The sequence below is a fragment of the Copadichromis virginalis genome, linkage group LG3, assembly GCF_057382275.1.
Source record: "Copadichromis virginalis isolate Kocher_CV1m ecotype Utaka linkage group LG3, C_Virginalis_male_GT1.1, whole genome shotgun sequence".
In the NCBI taxonomy this organism is placed as follows: domain Eukaryota; kingdom Metazoa; phylum Chordata; class Actinopteri; order Cichliformes; family Cichlidae; genus Copadichromis; species Copadichromis virginalis.
Window position 1 is genome coordinate 20392759 of NC_140620.1, and position 19768 is coordinate 20412526.

Consider the following 19768-nt stretch of genomic DNA (forward strand, 5'->3'; position numbering starts at 1 on the left):
CTTTATCAAAGTAGATGTCTTTCTGAAAGCACTGTAACTAAGTTTAAGAATATAATCCATAATCCACCCACTGTTATCATCTCCAATGCCCTGTACCAACACAGAGCAAAGCAGCTATCTGAACGCTACCCCAACAGAGGTCAATTATCTTGTTAATAATTTCACCTCCTCACTACGTACGACTCTGGATACTGTAGCTCCTGTGAAAACTAAGGCCTCAAATCAGAAGTACCTGACTCCGTGGTATAATTCTGAAACACGTACCCTAAAGCAGATGACTCGTAATCTGGAGAGGAAATGGCGTGTCACAAATCTAGAGGATCATCATTTAGCCTGGAGAAATAGTTTGCTGCTTTATAAGAAAGCCCTCCGCAAAGCCAGAACATCTTACTATTCATCACTGATTGAAGAAAATAAGAACAACCCTAGGTTTCTCTTCAGCACTGTAGCCAGGCTGACAAAAAGTCAGAGCTCTTTTGAGCCAACCATCCCTTTAACGTTAACTAGTAATGACTTCATGAACTTCTTCACAAATAAAATTTTTATCATTAGAGAAAAAATTACCAATAATCATCCCACAGATGTAATATTATCTACAGTTACTCTTAGTACCATTGATATTAAGTTAGACTCTTTTTCTCCAATTGATCTTTCTGAGTTAACTTCTATAATTACTTCCTCCAAACCATCAACGTGTCTTTTAGACCCCATTCCTACAAAACTGCTCAAAGAAGTCCTGCCATTAATTAATTCTTCGATCTTAAATATGATCAACCTATCTCTAATAATCGGCTATGTACCACAGGCCTTCAAGCTGGCTGTAGTTAAACCTTTACTCAAAAAGCCATCTCTAGACCCAGCAGTCTTAGCTAATTATAGGCCAATCTCCAACCTTCCTTTCATATCAAAAATCCTTGAAAGAGTAGTTGTCAAACAGCTAACAGATCATCTGCAGAGGAATGGTTTATTTGAAGAGTTTCAGTCAGGTTTCAGAGCTCAGCACAGCACAGAAACAGCTTTAGTGAAGGTTACAAATGATCTTCTTATGGCCTCTGACAGTGGACTCATCTCTGTGCTTGTCCTGCTAGACCTCAGTGCAGCGTTCGATACTGTTGATCATAATATCCTATTAGAGCGATTAGAACATGCTGTAGGTATTACAGGTACTGCACTGCAGTGGTTTGTATCATATCTATCTAATAGACTCCAATTCGTGCATGTAAATGGAGAGTCCTCTTCACACACTGAGGTTAATTATGGAGTTCCACAGGGTTCAGTGCTAGGACCAATTCTGTTTATACATGCTTCCCTTAGGCAGTATCATTAGAAGACATAGCATACATTTTCACTGCTATGCAGATGACACCCAGCTCTATCTGTCCATGAAGCCAGATAACACACACCATTTAGTTAAACTGCAGGAATGTCTTAAAGACATAAAGACCTGGATGGCCGCTAACTTTCTGCTTCTTAATTCAGATAAAACTGAGGTTATTGTACTCGGCCCTGAAAATCTTAGAAATATGGTATCTAATCAGATTCTTACTCTGGATGGCATTACCTTGGCCTCCAGTAACGCGGTGAGGAACCTTGGAGTCATTTTTGACCAGGACATGTCCTTCAACGCACATATTAAACAAATATGTAAGACTGCTTTCTTCCATTTGCGCAACATCTCTAAAATTAGAAATATCCTGTCTCAGAGTGACGCTGAAAAACTAGTTCATGCATTTATTACTTCCAGGCTGGACTACTGTAATTCATTATTATCAGGATGTCCAAAAAACTCACTGAAAAGCCTTCAGCTAATCCAAAATGCTGCAGCAAGAGTCCTGACAGGGACTAGAAAGAGAGAGCATATTTCTCCTGTTTTGGCTTCCCTTCATTGGCTTCCTGTTAAATCCAGAATTGAATTCAAAATCCTGCTCCTCACATACAAGGTCTTAAATAATCAGGCCCCATCTTATCTTAATGACCTTGTAGTACCATATCACCCTATTAGAGCGCTCCGCTCTCGCTCTGCAGGCCTACTTGTTGTTCCTAGAGTATTTAAAAGTAGAATGGGAGGGAGAGCCTTCAGTTTTCAGGCCCCTCTTCTGTGGAACCAGCTTCCAGTTTGGATTCGGGAGACAGACACTATCTCTACTTTTAAGATTAGGCTTAAAACTTTCCTTTTTTCTAAAGCATATAGTTAGGGCTGGACCAGGTGACCCTGAATCCTCCCTTAGTTATGCTGCAATAGATGTAGGCTGCCGGGGGATTCCCATGATGCATTGAGTTTTTCCTTTCCAGTCACCTTTCTCACTCACTATGTATTAATAGACCTCTCTGCATTGAATCATATCTGTTATTAACCTCTGTCTCTCTTCCACAGCATGTCTTTATCCTGTCTTCCTTCTCTCACCCCAACCGGTCGCAGCAGATGGCCGCCCCTCCCTGAGCCTGGTTCTGCCGGAGGTTTCTTCCTGTTAAAAGGGAGTTTTTCCTTCCCACTGTCGCCAAAGTGCTTGCTCATAGGGGGTCATATGATTGTTGGGTTTTTCTCTGTATCTATGAAGCGCCTTGAGGCGACTTTTGTTGTGATTTGGCGCTATATAAATAAAATTGAATTGAACTGAAATCTTGAGGTGTGCAATGAATTCCTGTTAGCACTCAAGAAGTGAGCTCTTCTCTGAGTTTTAAATAGCCTCTCAGAACAGAAGCCATGTTTTCTGTAGTTTCAGCCATCTCCTGAATCTCTATTTTGGAAACTACTGCAGCACCAAACACACACACACAGAGCAAACCTGCCTGGAGGCCTGTAGCTCTAACAAAATGACAAATTCTGAGCTAACTTATAAAGTTGCTCACCATAATGTAACTACTTATCCTTAACATTGGTAATTAGGCTAAGTAAACCATCTAGCAATATTCTGGATATGTTGAACTTTCTTTCTAGTCCTGAGCCCAGTATAAGATAAATAAGAACTATTTTGGGATATGAATTTTGCAAAGCTACTCGATTAGAGTCCAAGGATAAAAATATTTAAAGGAAAACTTGAAACTGTGATTGAAGAAGATTATTCACCTTGCTTTGTTGAACAAGTCAGCACTGAGTTCAGAACTGCAAAGAAAGATAGAAGAAGGATAGTCAGGTGAATTTTCACAGAAAGAAAGAGCAACAAACAGGTGTGAATAACATGCGTGTGTTTCGTTAGTTGAGGTTAAGGCGACTGACAAGAAGCAGGAAACATCCTCCGTAGAGCAGACCGGATGTTTGCAATTACAAAAAACAAGTAGGCAGAAAGGCTTCTTCACATTTAAACAGTTTATATCAACCTGTTTTTCTTTTACTGGCCAAACTGAGAACACGAGACAGTATACTGGATATTTTTGTTGTTCCATTTCATCTTGAAGTGTGCAATTAATTTATGTTAGTGTTTTCCTGGCCTTGCACATGATCTAACATAAAAAAAACAAAAAAAAAACTAAACAAAACACTGTGTGGTTTTGAGCACAAATCAAAATCTCTCAATATTATATATATATTTTTGAATAAAAGAATAATGGAAAGTGTCTTAGTAATTGTGTAAACCTCTTAGAATTCTTCTTCTTTCCACATCTTATGACTTGCCACTCCTCAAAAAATCACCATCACCAAATATGTGTTTGATTTGTAACTTATCAAATTAAAAGACCTATGTGAAACCTAAAGAAATTATATTACCAGCAATAAAAAATATTCTAAGAGTGTGTTATTTGCATCTTCTTTCTTATGTTCCTTATTGTCACATGACCATTTAGAGTCGTTCTGTAATCCCCTACTGAAGCACTGAATATGCCCAATAACTAACCAACTGCAGCTTTATTTCCTAATGTAGTAATGTAGTTTAAATCTAGTGTAATTTAAAAGGCGTTATTCAAATCTGAGTCTGGATATAAAAATAAAGACAACTTACAAAGCAGCCACAGCAGATACGTTCCCTCCATCATGCTCATTGATGATGCTATAAGATCTTAGCTGCATTCGCATGCATGACAGGAAACATACCGTCAGGAAGAAGGACTGACTAGTTTCATTTTTAGTGGTTTCCTCCTCAGAGAAGTTGCAAAGCTACTCAGAAGTAAGGATGGGTAGAAGTTCACTAAAGATTCTAGTAATCTGACAAAGCTCACAAGCATCACTGGATGGGCTCAGGAACAGTTTCAGAAAAAACTTCCACAAATGTAGGTTAAAGCTCTCTCATACAAAGGAGAAGCCATACCCATACGGTAAAAAAATATATTTTGAAATATATTTCAAAATATACAAAAATTGGCCAAAAAATATATGCGCTAAAATACATTTCAAAATATATAAATATATTTTTTGAAATACATTTCAAAATATATAAATATATTTTGAAATGTATTTTAGCGCATATATTTTTTGGCCAATTTTTGTATATTTTGAAATATATTTCAAAATATAATTGAAAATTAATTAAAAATCTTTCAAAAATATATTTTACCCTTCATATATTTCAGTCGAAGAAAACACATTCACATGTAACAACTGAAAATCTTTATTTGATATCTAAAACAAACACAGCATATAAATCAAGCTAGGAACATACATTATACAACTTTATTTTCATAACATTCTTAAAAATTGTAAAATTTTTAAAAAATAAAAATTATATACACACACACACACACACACACACACACACACACACACACACACACACACACACACATATATATATATATACATACATTTTACTATACAAAATGCAACTGCAACAAACACTTATAAGTAACGATACTGTGAATTTGATGTGAACTGCTATTAACACAATAAAAATGTGATCACTCAAAGATGTTTACTGATCAATAACAAGCAGAGGAATACACACACACATATATATATATATAGATATATATATGTGGGTGTGTATGAACATAAAACATATTTAAAATGTAACTTTTTTTTTCTTTTCCAACAGTCTGAGTTCCCCCAGCTTTGAATTGACTGCAATCCCCAAAGCCCCTCTGGATACATTGGGGAACCTCTTCCTTACCGCCACTGTAACAAACAAAAGTCACAGTTCTAGTACTTTTATCAGAGTTAAAATAAAAACATGATTTAAATTAGCTAGCTTCATTTAGCAAACAGATATTTCCGTTTATAGAGATACAGATATATTTTCCACATAATTTTACCTTTTTTTTCCCCCTCGATGGAAAGTCTATCCAGTTCACATTACAGTAATACTAACACCCCTTTTGGTTATCTATCCTTACTCTCCATCATTCAATCTGTTGACCTTCTTTGTCTGAGTCCAACCACTTCAATGCTTCATCACCTATCTGTGCAATTTTTATTGTTGCAAAGTGAGTTACTTGTGCAGTATGCAATTTTAGATACACAGTCTTCACTTACTATATATGGCTGTCATGGTTTCTTTATCAAGGGCAGTTCTTCGCTCTGCGCCGATGTCTGTTTTGCTGTGTCCTCCTATAAAAAGCATTAACATTTGAGTGTCTGGCTGGTTAAATTTCCAAAAATCTGATCTTTGTTCATCTAAACATTTGAACTACAATATTATGCTTTTTGGTAAAGAAACTGGTGACAGAGAAGTAGGCTTTTTAAAATACTATTAGCTAACCATTGGAACTAAGTTTCAAAGCTGTTTACCTTTTAAATTGCTCTGGATCAAAACCTCCAGTGGGAAGACGGCCATCAGAAGAACACGCACCATTGAAGTGGGTGTTTGGGCCTGAAGAGCAGTAGCCCACTGATGTTTCAGAATTTTTACCCCTGTAGCATGTGCTAACTCCACCTGTGGTTGCAATCACATAAAAAGAGTGTTTCAATATAAATTGTTTTTAAAAAACACATTTGAGTTTGCACCTACCTAAATTCTCAGCAAAATTACTTACATATTCAGCATCACTGGAACCCTTTAAATAAATAAACACATACATATGAAGTCAACAATGTTGTTACAGACAGAGTATTACTGGTAAACTAAATGAAAGAAGGAAGAACTCAGAATAACTTAGATGATTGAGTCTTTACACTTTAATAAGAAAGATTGACATTTCGCGGTGGAACAAAGCAGAATCAAAAATACTTACTTTAGAATCCCCAGACGCTTTGCATGAAGAGTTGGGCACCTATAAAGGAGAATATTTAAAGATTAAAAAAAATACACATAACATTGACTGCCATAAAACCACTGAATAAATATCAGAATGTGACAATGTTGCACAACAATCTAAACCTTGTAAGTCATGTATATCTATACAATTCAAGTAAATAGGTACAGCATACATGTTCTGGAGAAAAAACAAACAAACAAGCAAAAAAAACAACAATATATAAGAATCCAGTGGGGTAAAAAATCTCTTCTGAAGAATATAGTTCATTTTGGGTGAAAAACAAAACATTCCTCTAATATATATATACTGACATCAGCAATCAACATCATGATTGTAATTATTTCCCTACTAGTCCATCTACTGCTCTGTGCATGTGTCAAGCACTACGACTGTATCTATGCATATAAATTCACCATATATATCCTGCAAAAATGTCTTGTTATGGTCAAAACAAGGCAAACAAACAAAGGCATTCAATCAGAGATGAGAAATTAATCGGGAATATCAATTATATGGTAAATGGCCTGTATTTGTATAGCGCTAGTCCCTAAGGACCCCAAAGCGCTTTACACATTCAGTCATCAACCCATTCACACACTGGTGATGGCAGCTAAAAAAACACAATCCTTATTAAGCAATGTCTAACCAGTAGTACTGGTCTGAATGACAACAAACATAGCTAGTGTTTGGGAAAATCTGTTATAAAACAGTTATTATTTCAATAGTTATGCTTAGCATGTGACATAATATCACGTGACACAGACACTGCGTAAAAAACCACAACAACTAATACTTACTTTAGGAGGATGAGGGAGGGCAGCATCAGGTTGAGACTTTGACATCTGTAAGAGAAAAACTGATGTATTAGAAACAAGTCATTTAAAAATACATTAATGTGGCAGACTGTTCCCTGTTCCGATGCAGTGTACAAGTACAATCAGGGCTGTCACAACAATGGGGCGGTGCCAAGTCGTCGCAACCCTAGGTACAATGTACAAGTACATATAACTACATATGTGAATAAAGCAAGAATCTGTTTAGGTTAGGCACACTGCTGACTGATGCTTGTTAGGTTTATATGATTGCAAACTGCACAAAAACAACAAAGCAACAAAATTAATGGTAATGACAAAAAATTAATTAGATTTTACTTACGTCAGGAAGATCTGCATTCATTTTCATGGGCTAAAATAAATAGGCACAAACATTACTGCTAAACAACCCCAAAAAAACTCCAAAAGGTCTCAAAATGATTAAAAAGGCAAGGAAATGTGGAACATTGTAATTAGTGATTATTAATGAAGGATAACTGTGCTTTGTTTCTAACCTTGGTAATTAAATGCTGTGTAGCCTGAAGGAGAGGTGGGATTTCTGTGAAAGTGAAATTAAATGTGAATAGGTTTTGATAGTTATTGTATATGACAAGTGTAAACACACACATAAAACATGCAATAGTACAGTACTTACTTTCAAGTATTTCATTTTTCAGCCTATCGTTCTCTCTTTTTAGATTCGAGTTCTCTTCTCTCAACAGATTAATGACACGCTGTAGATGTTCAAGTTTCTTTTCATTCCATAACTTTAGATCGTTTTGTCGGTCTGTTGGGTATGCCTAAGAAATGAAACAAAAAACTCTCTCTTTAAAAGCCACCTTCTGTATGAAGGAATGATCTCAAAATGTTGGGGGGGGGGGGGGGGGGGGTTACACATACATATATATATACACAAAACAGGTATATATATATATTAGTATATATGTCTGTGTGTGTACGCGGCGAACACTCACCTTTTTCTTAGCTGCCGGTTCGTCTGTGACCTCTGTGGCCTCAAGGAGTTTCATAGAAGGTTTACTTTTTCTCTTAAGCACCTCTGGCTTGGGTAGTTGTTCTTCGATTTCCTTAAGCTTTGTTTGCAAAGTTTTTTCCCTTTCTGAGGAGGCAGAATAATAATAAAAAAGGCTAAAGTACATCATAATATAATTAAGTTACATATTTTGATTAACAAATAAGCGACAATAAAGTAATATTATACTGGAGAAAAGGCACCTGCTAGCTTAATGATGGAGGCTTCATAGACCGGCCACCCGCCTTTTGGCTCCTTGGCGCCTTGTCGCCACTCCACCAAATAAATGTCCTTTTCCTCCAAACCGTTTAAGTATTCCTCCTCATCAAAATCCCGAATGTGTTCAGTCGGCAGAATTGAGAACTTTCCATCTTCCGACCACTTAATTAACGCGAACATTATCCGCTTGTGTCTTCCCGTCTGTATATCGGCCTTTCGCGCCTCAAACGTCGGTTATATTTCAAAAAAAAGGGGGGGGGAGGGGGGGGAAGAAACAACAACTAATAATTTTTTTTATTACTATTATTAATATTTTTTGCGCGTTCATTGCACATGTTTGGGAATATTTCAATATTTACTTTTTATTTTATCTTTATTTATAAAAAGCACAATGGCAACGCGCATGCGCATACTCTGCTCCGCTCATTAACCTTTACACTTTCACACAACCTACAGATCTAGAACGAAGACGCTGCATTTTTTGAATAATCTCTGGCGAGCATAGATTTCATAGAAAAAACATATTATATTGTTTTAAGTACCTTTTTTTCGATTAATCTTGTGACGTACAAAGATGGACGTTTTTGGGACTTTACGTTTAAGTTTTTAAAGTTTTTGTTAAGGTCTCCATTGCGTGTGCAGACGCTCGCGGAAGAAGACGCTGAAATTTTGCGAACTCCCTGGAAAACTGCTCGGTAAGCATATATTTCACTACATTTATTTTATATGTTGCAGTTTCTGTTTTACAATCCTCGATGTTTTCTTCAATGTGATTTTAATGTCATCAACAGGTCACGTGTGAGTCAAAATGAGCGAGCCTCCTGAAAGGATTCCGTATAAACGTTATCTAACTGATCCTGAAGAGGAAATTCCTTCAAGAACCAAACGGAGATGGGCACAAAAAGAAAGGTGTGTTGGTAATGTAATATCCCTCACTCTTTAACATTAACGAATGCCATAGGGCCGCACAATCAATAAATCTAGTGGCAATCACTAAGGATGCCACAATTATGTAATCGTTCAAAGTGGCAAATAATTGTCCACTGCATGCTTAAGATGTTTGTTTGTTTTTTATCAAGAATAAACAAAGCCAATGTGTAATAGACATTTGGGGCTTAATACTCCAGAATAGCATTGAAGGATTTTCAATTAGTGTTTTCAGCTTATGTTCTTGTAAAAATAGGACATGCAGTTGCTTAAAACAATGGTATAAACATCATTCTAAGTAAATTTTATCAAATGTAATTAATAGCCACAATGAAAATTGTAAGGAAAAAAATGATCTTTATAAATTACCATACCATAAGGTACTCTGGCTCCCAAATGAATGATCTGGAGTTGGAGTTGGCTCTTTTAAACAGGGAATGTAGCTAGGCTATGTCTAATCTGCTTATTACTGATCAATAAACATCTTTATAAGTGATCACATCTTTATCGTGTTAATAGCAGTTCACTTAGAGTTCAAATATAGCAATAAGCAATTTCTATTTTCTTTATTGTATATTTTCTTTTTCAGAATTAAGGTTGCAGAAGAAGAACTTCAGAATGTTATCAAGGAATGTCAAAAGGTATGCCTTATGATATGATTGGTGGTTCAATTTGCATTTTTGTAAATTCATAAATGAACAGTTCAACCAAAAATGTAAATTCTCTAATCAATTGCTCACTCTTAAGTTGCTCACTCTTATAAACCTGTATGAATTTCTTTTGAACAAAATAATGTTGATAACCAAACAGTTGCTGGTCCCCATTGACATAGTATGGACATAGTATGAAATAACAACACTATGGAAGTCAGTAGGGACAAGAAACTGGTTACCAACATTCTTGAAAATATCTTCTTTTGTGTTCAACAGAACAAAGAAATAGGTTTAGAACAACTTGAGGGTGATGATTACCAAAATAACATTTTATTCCTTTTATCTTATCATCCATTTTATCTTATCCCTTAGCATTTAATTACCTCAGTTATAACAAATAATAAATGCTTGATTCATATTAATATTAATAATAATCTTATTGGTCTCTTTTTAAGGTTAGTGTTGGAATACAAACATTTTGGGTTAACTGTAATGAAAACACTTTTAATGCATAAACCTAAATTAAATTTATTCTGAGTATTGGACTATAGATTTCTCGAAATAAGTACACAATAGTTAGTTGAATTTTCAAGTCAAGAAATGAAATCAAAAAGATCATTACATTTCTAGACATTATTTTTTAAAGAATATTCATGAATTAGTGCATTGAACAAGAAAAAATAAAACAAGTAATCATTGTTCTAATTATGATTTTTACGGTAATTTCTACTTTCTACTGCAATCATATATTCTTACAGAATTTATCATGAAAGAAAGCACTAAGCATTCATTTTGACAGCCTAAGCACACTTAGATTTTGGCAAGACTGAATGGACATGTCAAATAGTGCACAATTAGTGAATGAGACCAATTTCAAATTTCTGCTGTAATGTTAAAAAAAGAGATGCATAAATACAGAGAAGACGGTTACAGGGCAGATCTCACCGATATAGACATGAATGCGTCTATGAGTCCACTAGGTTAATGCTCTTACACTGAAGATTTGCTTACAGGACCCATAATCATAATTCTCTCTCTCGCTTCTCTTTTCAAGGAAATCCCAGACACCCTTCCAGAAGACAGAACTCTGCTGATGACTAATGATGAAGAGTGCACTGCAGGTCCTGTTCAGATAGAGGTCCCAGTGGATTCAGGTCAAACTAAAGAGCAAAATCAACTACTACTTCTGGCACTTAAGCTCAAACACAGTTTGACCAATGACTGTCTTGAAGATATCATGAAAATCCTTAATGTTGTTGGTGGCAGTGATGCAGCATGCAGGACAAAATATTCATTTTACAAAGCTTTTGATGATACAAAAGACATCATGAAAATCTGTTATGTGTGTGAACAGTGCAGTAATATAATGTCAGCTGAACTGGACCAAGTTCATTGTGTTCAATGCAACAGCACCTATGACAAAGCAAGTAGGTTTACCAATAACTTTTTCATATACCTCTCCTTGGAAGATCAACTCAAAAATCTCTTGAGAATGCCAGGAATTACAGATGAATTAATAGGAAGGCAAACAGAAACATCTACTTCTCTCAGTGACATTTGTGATGGTTTTTTGTATCAGAAAGCTTTAAGTGGTTCAGAAACGGCCCTTCAAACCCTCAGCTTAACATTTAGCTGTGATGGTGTGCCAGTTTTTAAAAAGTCCCCTTGTAGTATTTGGCCCCTTTTTTGCACCATTAATGAATTGCCATTGAAAACAAGACAGGATAATGTACTCCTTTGTGCACTATGGTTCGGGGATGAGAAGCCTCACATGAGAAGTTTCTTAAAACCTTTCATTGATGAGTGTGTGGGCCTACAGGACAGTGGTTTCACATGGGAAGATGACAAAGGCGTTTCTGTCAATACAAAAGTAATCCCTCTAATTCTAATGAGTGACTCAGTTGCCAGACCTGTGATCCAAAATTTTAAACAGTTTAATGGTGAATATGGATGCTCCTACTGCCTTCATGAAGGAAAGGTAGTTGAAAAAGGCAGAGGATTCACTCGTGTATATCCTTTTCAGAAGGACATTCAGCTCCGCAATCAGGAACAAACTAATGAATTTGTAGAAGCTGCGCTACAGTCTGGTAAAGCTGTTATGGGTGTTAAAGGGCCAAGTATGTTGTGTAGACTTCCCAGTTTTGATATTATCGAAGGGTCTGTCCCAGACTATATGCATTCAGTACTTCTGGGTGTTGCAAGAACTGTAACAGGGCTGTGGTTAAACAGTGAAAACCATGAAAAGCACTGGTATATAGGTAGGTCTACAAAACTGTTAGATGAAATGCTTTTAAAGATTAAACCGCCATGTAATGTACCTCGTGTGCCAAGGTCTGTCACATTGAGGAAATTTTGGAAAGCCCATGAGTGGTATATGTGGCTCTTTTATTATAGCTTACCTGTACTGAAAGGTGTATTGCCAGAACCACTACTGAATCACTGGTCTAAACTAGTCAAGGGAGTATCCCTTCTGTTGGGCGAAAATATAACTAGAGAGCAGATTACTGAGTCTGAGGCACTTCTAACAGATTTTGTGAAAGACATGGAGGTATTCTATGGGGAAGCTAATCTGTCTTATAATGTCCATCTTTGCCTCCATTTACCAAGGAGTGTAGTTAACTGGGGGCCTTTGTGGGCTCATTCCGCCTTTGTGTTTGAGTCTTACAATGCTAAACTACTAGACATGATCAAAAGCACTCAAGGGGTTGCGCTACAGATTGTAAAAATGTTCTGGCTACAGAAGGCCTTACCATTTTATGGCCAGACTTTACTGAAAGATGCCTCAAATGAATGCAAGGAGATATTTGAATCTCTAACAAGACCTAAACAGTTAAAAGATGTAACTCGCACACATGGTATCACTGCACTTAATCATCCTAAAGTGTGATTAATTAGGAGGGATGACTATATGGCACTGAGTCGTTATGGGGTACAAAGGAGCAGAGTAAAGTACTTTCAACGAATCATTACAAATGGCGAGGTGTTTCACTCAGAAGATTACAGTCGTGTAGTCAAACGTAATTCATTCACTGTTATGTTGAATGATGATGATCAAAATTTCTTTAACATTAAACGATTTGTAATATGTCAAAATGAAAGTGGAGAGACGTGTTATGCCATTGGAAGATTCTATGAACGAGCAAAGCATAGTCTCTGTGCCTCAAATCCAAGTTATTTTGAACCAGTATCAAAACGTCTTGGGCATCTGACAGGTATTCTTGCTGCAGAGATCAAATGCAAATGTCTGATCATTCACACTGAAAAACTAAAAGTCAATTACATTTTTAGACTCATTAATCAGTGTGAATTCCTTAAATAAGGTTAAACACGAGAAAACATGATTTTCTGCCATGTGGTATTTTTCTGAAGTGATTTTAAACCAGTTCATAAAAAAAACATACATAATTAAACATTAAATGGCAAAACGTCAGATATACATTACATTAAATTAACATGGCCTACTTACCAGCACTGGAGGGGGAAAACACAAAATAACAAAGCAAAATGGGGGTAGGCAGAGGACAGAGGACACACTTCTTTTTATAGGTTTTGGGCTTTTGTTGTGTAACTAGAAGGGAATCTCAGTTTCTGAACACTTCATCAGCAAACTATTGTTTTGATGCTCATCTATGAGTCATATGAGCTCATCAATGATCCACAGGACATCTGAAAATACCCTGCAGCCAGTCATGAGCATAATAACTGTTGTAACATAGTGATTGTTCGCTTAATTTGAAGTGCTGTTTAATTTTGCTCAACAAAATGAACATTGTGCTTATGATTTTTGTATAATCTGTAAAAAAAAAAAAAAGAAAAAAGAAAAATGACCAAAGACTTAATGGTCAAACTCAACTTTTTAACTCTGAAGGAGATGGAGAATGAGCCTATTTTCAAAAAAAGTGGACTGTTTCTTTAAGTACTATATTGTATATATTGTCAAAAACTAAAGTGTACATAGCAGTTGTATTTTGTGTACTGTATCAATGACTATTAATTTCAAAGTCAAGTGAATGCTAATATTGTCTAATGTGAAATACTGTAAGCAAATGAATAAATAACCTAATTCTTGCTAGACCTTTGACTGTGTTTTGTTTGAATCCAACTGTGTTTGCAGATGTGATTAGATGCAGATGTTGTTACTTTTATTATTATTATGGCACTAAATACATTTTAACCTCCTAAGACCCGAACTCTTCCACGACATGCATTTTTAATTTCTCTTTGATATTTGGGCATATTGGGACCCGATGAATGTAAAAACAAAGAATTACCAGATTTTCTTTTAACTTATTTTTGTTTTTAAGAAAAATAAGAGCCACAAATGAGGATATTTGTTTAAAATTTTGATAGAACAGTAGCAGTATAATGTCCTCGGATATGGATATCAGGCCCTTGTAGAGCAAAATTGAGTATTTTGGTCTAAATAACCCAAAATGTGACGTCCACATATGTGGACGCCAGGTCCAAAGAGGTTAAATAAGGGATACTTTGAAATATATTCTACTGAAAGGTTGGAAATGTATTTTCTTGAACGCAAATATCTTTTGAAATGTATTTTGGTTTGAAAGAAATATATTTTAAATTTCAAAAATATATTTTTTTGGAGCATCACAAATACAAAATATATTTACCATATATTTGAAATATATTTTGGCCAGGAAAAATGTATTTTTTTACCGTATGGGTATATACAGTGGGGCAAAAAAGTATTTAGTCAGCCACCGATTGTGCAAGTTCCCCCACTTAAAATGATGACAGAGGTCAGTAATTTGCACCAGAGGTACACTTCAACTGTGAGAGACAGAATGTGAAAAAAAAATCCATGAATTCACATGGTAGGATTTGTAAATAATTTATTCGTAAATCAGGGTGGAAAATAAGTATTTGGTCAATAACAAAAATACAACTCAATACTTTGTAACATAACCTTTGTTGGCAATAACAGAGGTCAAATGTTTACTATAGGTCTTTCCCAGGTTTGCACACACAGTAGCTGGAATTTTGGCCCATTCCTCCATGCAGATCTTTTCGAGAGCAGTGATGTTTTGGGGCTGTCGCCGAGCAACACGGACTTTCAACTCCCGCCACAGATTTTCTATGGGGTTGAGGTCTGGAGACTGGCTAGGCCACTCCAGGACTTTCAAATGCTTCTTACGGAGCCACTCCTTTGTTGCCCGGGCGGTGTGTTTTGGATCATTGTCATGTTGGAAGACCCAGCCTCGTTTCATCTTCAAAGTTCTCACTGATGGAAGGAGGTTTTGGCTCAAAATCTCACGATACATGGCCCCATTCATTCTGTCCTTAACATGGATCAGTCGTCCTGTCCCCTTGGCAGAAAAACAGCCCCATAGCATGCTGTTTCCACCCCCATGCTTCACAGTAGGTATGGTGTTCTTGGGATGCAACTCAGTATTCTTTGTCCTCCAAACACGACGAGTTGAGTTTATACCAAAACGTTCTACTTTGGTTTCATCTGACCACATGACATTCTCCCAATCCTCTGCTGTATCATCCACGTGCTCTCTGGCAAACTTCAGACGGGCCTGGACATGCACTGGCTTCAGCAGCGGAACACGTCTGGCACTGCGGGATTTGATTCCCTGCCGTTGTAGTGTGTTACTGATGGTGACCTTTGTTACTTTGGTCCCAGCTCTCTGCAGGTCATTCACCAGGTCCCCCCGTGTGGTTCTGGGATCTTTGCTCACCGTTCTCATGATCATTTTGACCCCATGGGATGAGATCTTGCGTGGAGCCCCAGATCGAGGGAGATTATCAGTGGTCTTGTATGTCTTCCATTTTCTGATGATTGCTCCCACAGTTGATTTTTTCACACCAAGCTGCTTGCCTATTGTAGATTCACTCTTCCCAGTCTGGTGCAGGTCTACAATACTTTTCCTGGTGTTCTTCGAAAGCTCTTTGGTCTTGGCCATGGCGGAGTTTGGAGTCTGACTGTTTGAGGCTTTGGACAGGTGTCTTTCAAACAGGTGCCATTCATACAGGTAACGAGTGGGGGACAGAAAAGCGTCTTACAGAAGACGTTACAGGTCTGTGAGAGCCAGAGATTTTCCATGTTTGAGGTGACCAAATACTTATTTTCCACCCTAATTTACGAATAAATTCTTTACAAATCCTACCATGTGAATTCATGGATTTTTTTTCACATTCTGTCTCTCACAGTTGAAGTGTACCTCTGGTGCAAATTACTGACCTCTGTCATCATTTTAAGTGGGGGAACTTGCACAATTGGTGGCTGACTAAATACTTTTTTGCCCCACTGTACCTTTGGAGTCACTGGCTGAATATCTGAAAAAGCACCATTAATGTTGAAAAGTACATACAGGTTTTAGAGCAGAATAGCCTGTAGACATGTCCCTGACAAATGTCCCTTTCATTGGAAGGCCTTACATTTTTCAATTGCACGATCCTAAACCATATAATGCATCTATTACAACAGCATAAGTTAAAAGTTCAAGTGTCAAACTGACCTACCTCAAACTGACCTATGACTTTTACCAGCCAAAAACATAATTAAATGAAAAATCGGACATGGAGATATATTGAGAGGCTAGAATCCTCTATCAGACATGAGCTAGTTGGGTATAACAAGCTTTCCAAGTTCCAACTGGGACCACAAGAGGATGACAAACTATATAAAACAAAAGAAGATTAAACACACTCAAAGTATACCAGCACACTGCCATCAGAGTGCATTTGGTATCTAACATATGTCTTTTTAGGGTAGGATAGACTATCTTGAAACAGTATGTCTGTGAAGGTTCTCAATCATCCAGGTCATCGTAGACTAAGGAGCTTGGAAAGAAAAGGATCTGGACTTCTTTAAGTTGCTTGAAAATGTTTCACCTCTCATCCGAGTCCCAGATTTAAGCTCTGTGGGAGTAACCCTCCGAGAGGGACAATGGACCCCCTAATGATCCTCTACCTAATCACATGAGCTAAGGTGTGAGAATGGGTGTAGATCACTATCAGCCAATATTTGGTGAGCTCATTGTGAAACCTTGCCCCACCAAACCAAACAGCCACTTCGTAAACGCATGGCACAAGATAAAAGGGCCACATCAATGGGACAAGACTTGGCAGTTCATCCAAATCTAAAGGACAAAGGTCACTCTTTCGAGGATGCCAATGTTCACATTTTGGACAGAGAAGATAGATGGTTTGAAAGAGGAGTGAAAGAAGCAATTATAATGTCCACTGTGAACGACAATCTTTAAAGAGAGGTGGTGGTTTATGACACCAACTCTCTGCCATCTATAATCCAGTTTTGAGATCCGTTCCCAGACACCTTAACGCCCACTCACATCCTGGGTCATCTGACCTCAGGAAATCACATAATAGGGCGGGGCTAGGTTTCACAATGAGCTCATCCGAAACCTTGGCTGATTGTGACCTACACCCAACCGTGCCAGAGGCACAAAGGGCAAACTACATGTTCAGCCCTAAGCATCAGCAATTGAGTGAAGGATCTCCAGCCTTTTGTAGCCAAAGGCAAGTACAATCAACCACTCATTGCTTCCTAGAGCACTACAGGATCCAGGTAGCCAATTGTCTAGGAGGGTTGACACGCTGCAATCTGCATATAGGAGGGCTGGCACGAGTCTCCAGCTAGCCAATCATCGGTGAGTCCTAGCACTCTTGGATTTGCTTGAAGAGAAAGGCGGTCTCACTCCCTAAGAGGTCCAGGGCTGTAACAACAAAAAACAATATAGATTCAATTAATATAAACTAAGAAAAATAAACTAAAAAGCAACATCTCACTAAAATCAACATAAGGCTGTAGCAGCTCAGAGAGATAAGAAAATTTGGCACCCTCTGTAGATGAGTAATGTATGAAGCACTGACCTCTATATAAAGGGCATTACAGTAATCCAAGGCGCGGGTAACTGCCTCATAGTGCTGCCGTAAAAGAATTGGCTTTATTTTAGCCAACTGTCTCGGCAAAAAGAAGTTTGATTTTATTACTGCCTGAATCTGACTGTTAAGCTTCAGTTCAGACCCCCAGGTTTGACCCCCAGGTTCATGATAGTTAGTTTATTATACTGGGCCAAAAAAATGTAAATACACATTGCAGGTCTCAGTGGGTCTACCAAAAATTAATGGAGTTAATTTTTGGTATAGTCACAGAGACTGACACAAAGAGGTCACTCTGCCAAGTAGGACCTGCAGTGCTGTGTTCCTAATACAAACCTACTGCTGCAAACGAGACAGTAAAATAGCATGATCCACTTTATCAAAGTCCAGCTGTCAAATCTAAAATCATGAGAACAACACAGTCGCCAGCATCAGTAGCTAAAAATATGTCGATAAGACTTTTTAAAAGGGCTAATTCGATGCCATGTAAGGATTTAAAGCCAGACTGGAAAACCTCTGAAACATTTTGATTTTGCAATTCACATATGCTGTTCTTTATTCACTATAAATAAACTTACTGTCCCTAACCAGGAAGTCTTGTGTTTGGATCCTGTTTTTCCTGTTATTTCCTGTTCTTTCCCTGAACCTGGCACTTGACCTCTAACCTTGACCTTAAAGTCAATCAGATTCAAACTGTGAGACTTTAGTATATATGTTGTGAATTTCAAAATCCTACTTTGCAAGGATTCCCAATTGCATTCACAAGCGTTGGTGTCCATGCTTGAGGTGAAAAGGAGCACAGTTTGTCCCAGACTTCAGCTACAATGAAAAAGACACAAAGCTGGAGTTATTCTGTGTCTTTGCTGCACAGCTGCCTCTTCTCTCATTCTCTCCCCCTCCCTCTCCTGTTTCTACTTCAATCATGAAAAAGATCAATGATCAGCTGATCGGCTTTTCTCTCTTGTTTCAAAGGAGCTTGCAAAGAAAAGCGTCTGGACTTCTTTAAGTTGCTTGAAAATTTTTCACCCCTCATCCGAGAAGCTTCTTCAGTTCTAAGGTCAAATGGTGGAGAGTCCCAGATATAAACCTAGTGGGAGTAACCCCCCAAAGAGGGACAAATGGACCCCCTGATGATCCTCTAATCGCCTGAGCCAAGGTGTGAAACTGGGTGTGGGCCCCAATCAGCCAGAGTTTCGGGTGAGTTCATTGTGAAACCTGACCCCACCTTATCATGCGAATTCCTGAGATCAGATGGCCCAGAATGTGAGTGGGCGTTCAGGCGTATGGGGAGGGATCTCAAAACTGGATCCTAGATGGCAGAGAGTTGGTGTCGTAAACCACCACCTCTGTTCAAAGATGGTCGCTCGCAGTGGACATAGATGGCTTCTTTCACTCCTCTTTCAAACCATCTGTCCTCTCTGTCCAAAATGTGAACATTGGCATCCTCGAAAGAGTGACCTTTATCCTTAAGATGCAGATGGACTGCTGAGTCTTGTCCTGTGGAGGTGGCTCTTCTGTGTTGTGCCATGCGCTTGTGAAGTGGCTGTTTGGTCTCTCCAATGTAGAGGTCTGGGCATTCCTCGCTGCACTGTACAGCATACACCACATTGTTAAGTCTGTGTTTTGGCATTTTATCTTTCGGGTGAACCAGTTTTTGTCTGAGCGTGTTGCTGGGTCTCTCTTGTTTGTTTATCGCCCACTTTGCGCCAGAAAGAAGAAACCAGCGGAGGTCTGTTAAACAACAGCAGCACGTTTAAGCTTGATCAGCTGTTGTTAGAATTTATTTAATATTAACTTCTAGTATCAGCTGATGTTTGCTGGAGCCACAGCTGTAAAAGCTGCTGGTCATGATATCGGTTTGTATATGTGGTGAGAGGGAAACATGAAGATGAAACCAGGAGATGTCCTTACTGAATCATCAGAGCTGTGATGGAGAAACAGGTTTACCTTTTAGGTGGTGTGAATGAGTTAAAGGGAAGTTATGAACTGTTTCTGAGAGACAAATAACACCAGGATCCTTTTCTAAGTAGCTGACAGCTGGTAACTGTGCAGGGGCGGGTCTAGCAAAGTTTTGCCAGGGGGGCCATGTAGAGCATTAACAGGAAGAGGGGGGCGCAAAGAAATTCTTTTCT

At 37.9% G+C, this 19768-nt stretch overlaps 2 protein-coding genes across 2 annotated transcripts; one reads left to right on the plus strand and one right to left on the minus strand.

Annotated features, from left to right (window-relative positions):
• Window positions 1-4586: 4586 nt before the first annotated feature.
• LOC146713305 (uncharacterized) lies at window positions 4587-8393 on the minus strand. The gene is made up of 11 exons (XM_085447052.1): window positions 8172-8393; window positions 7913-8055; window positions 7594-7738; window positions 7454-7497; window positions 7282-7311; window positions 6924-6968; window positions 6103-6141; window positions 5905-5925; window positions 5660-5804; window positions 5405-5479; window positions 4587-5047 (listed from the first exon to the last, which is right to left on the minus strand). Exons 1-11 carry the CDS (start codon window positions 8365-8367, stop codon window positions 4935-4937), a joined length of 996 nt encoding a protein of 331 aa, XP_085303178.1. The 5' UTR covers window positions 8368-8393; the 3' UTR covers window positions 4587-4934.
• A 2866-nt stretch (window positions 8394-11259) lies between these two features.
• LOC146713306 (uncharacterized) lies at window positions 11260-13442 on the plus strand. Its single transcript, XM_085437854.1, has one exon. It carries the CDS (start codon window positions 11260-11262, stop codon window positions 12652-12654), a length of 1395 nt encoding a protein of 464 aa, XP_085293980.1. The 3' UTR covers window positions 12655-13442.
• Window positions 13443-19768: the final 6326 nt, after the last annotated feature.

Bases quoted from the DNA above. Each gene is read 5' to 3' on its own strand.
- LOC146713305 (XM_085447052.1), bottom strand. From the start codon at position 8,367: ATGTTCGCGTTAATTAAGTGGTCGGAAGATGGAAAGTTCTCAATTCTG. The intron at 7,498-7,593 runs GTAAGTACTGTA...TCACTTTCACAG, and splicing joins GAAAAATGAAATACTTGAAA to AAATCCCACCTCTCCTTCAG. The intron at 6,969-7,281 runs GTAAGTAAAATC...TTTCTCTTACAG, and splicing joins TGAATGCAGATCTTCCTGAC to ATGTCAAAGTCTCAACCTGA.
- LOC146713306 (XM_085437854.1), top strand. From the start codon at position 11,260: ATGCCAGGAATTACAGATGAATTAATAGGAAGGCAAACAGAAACATCT.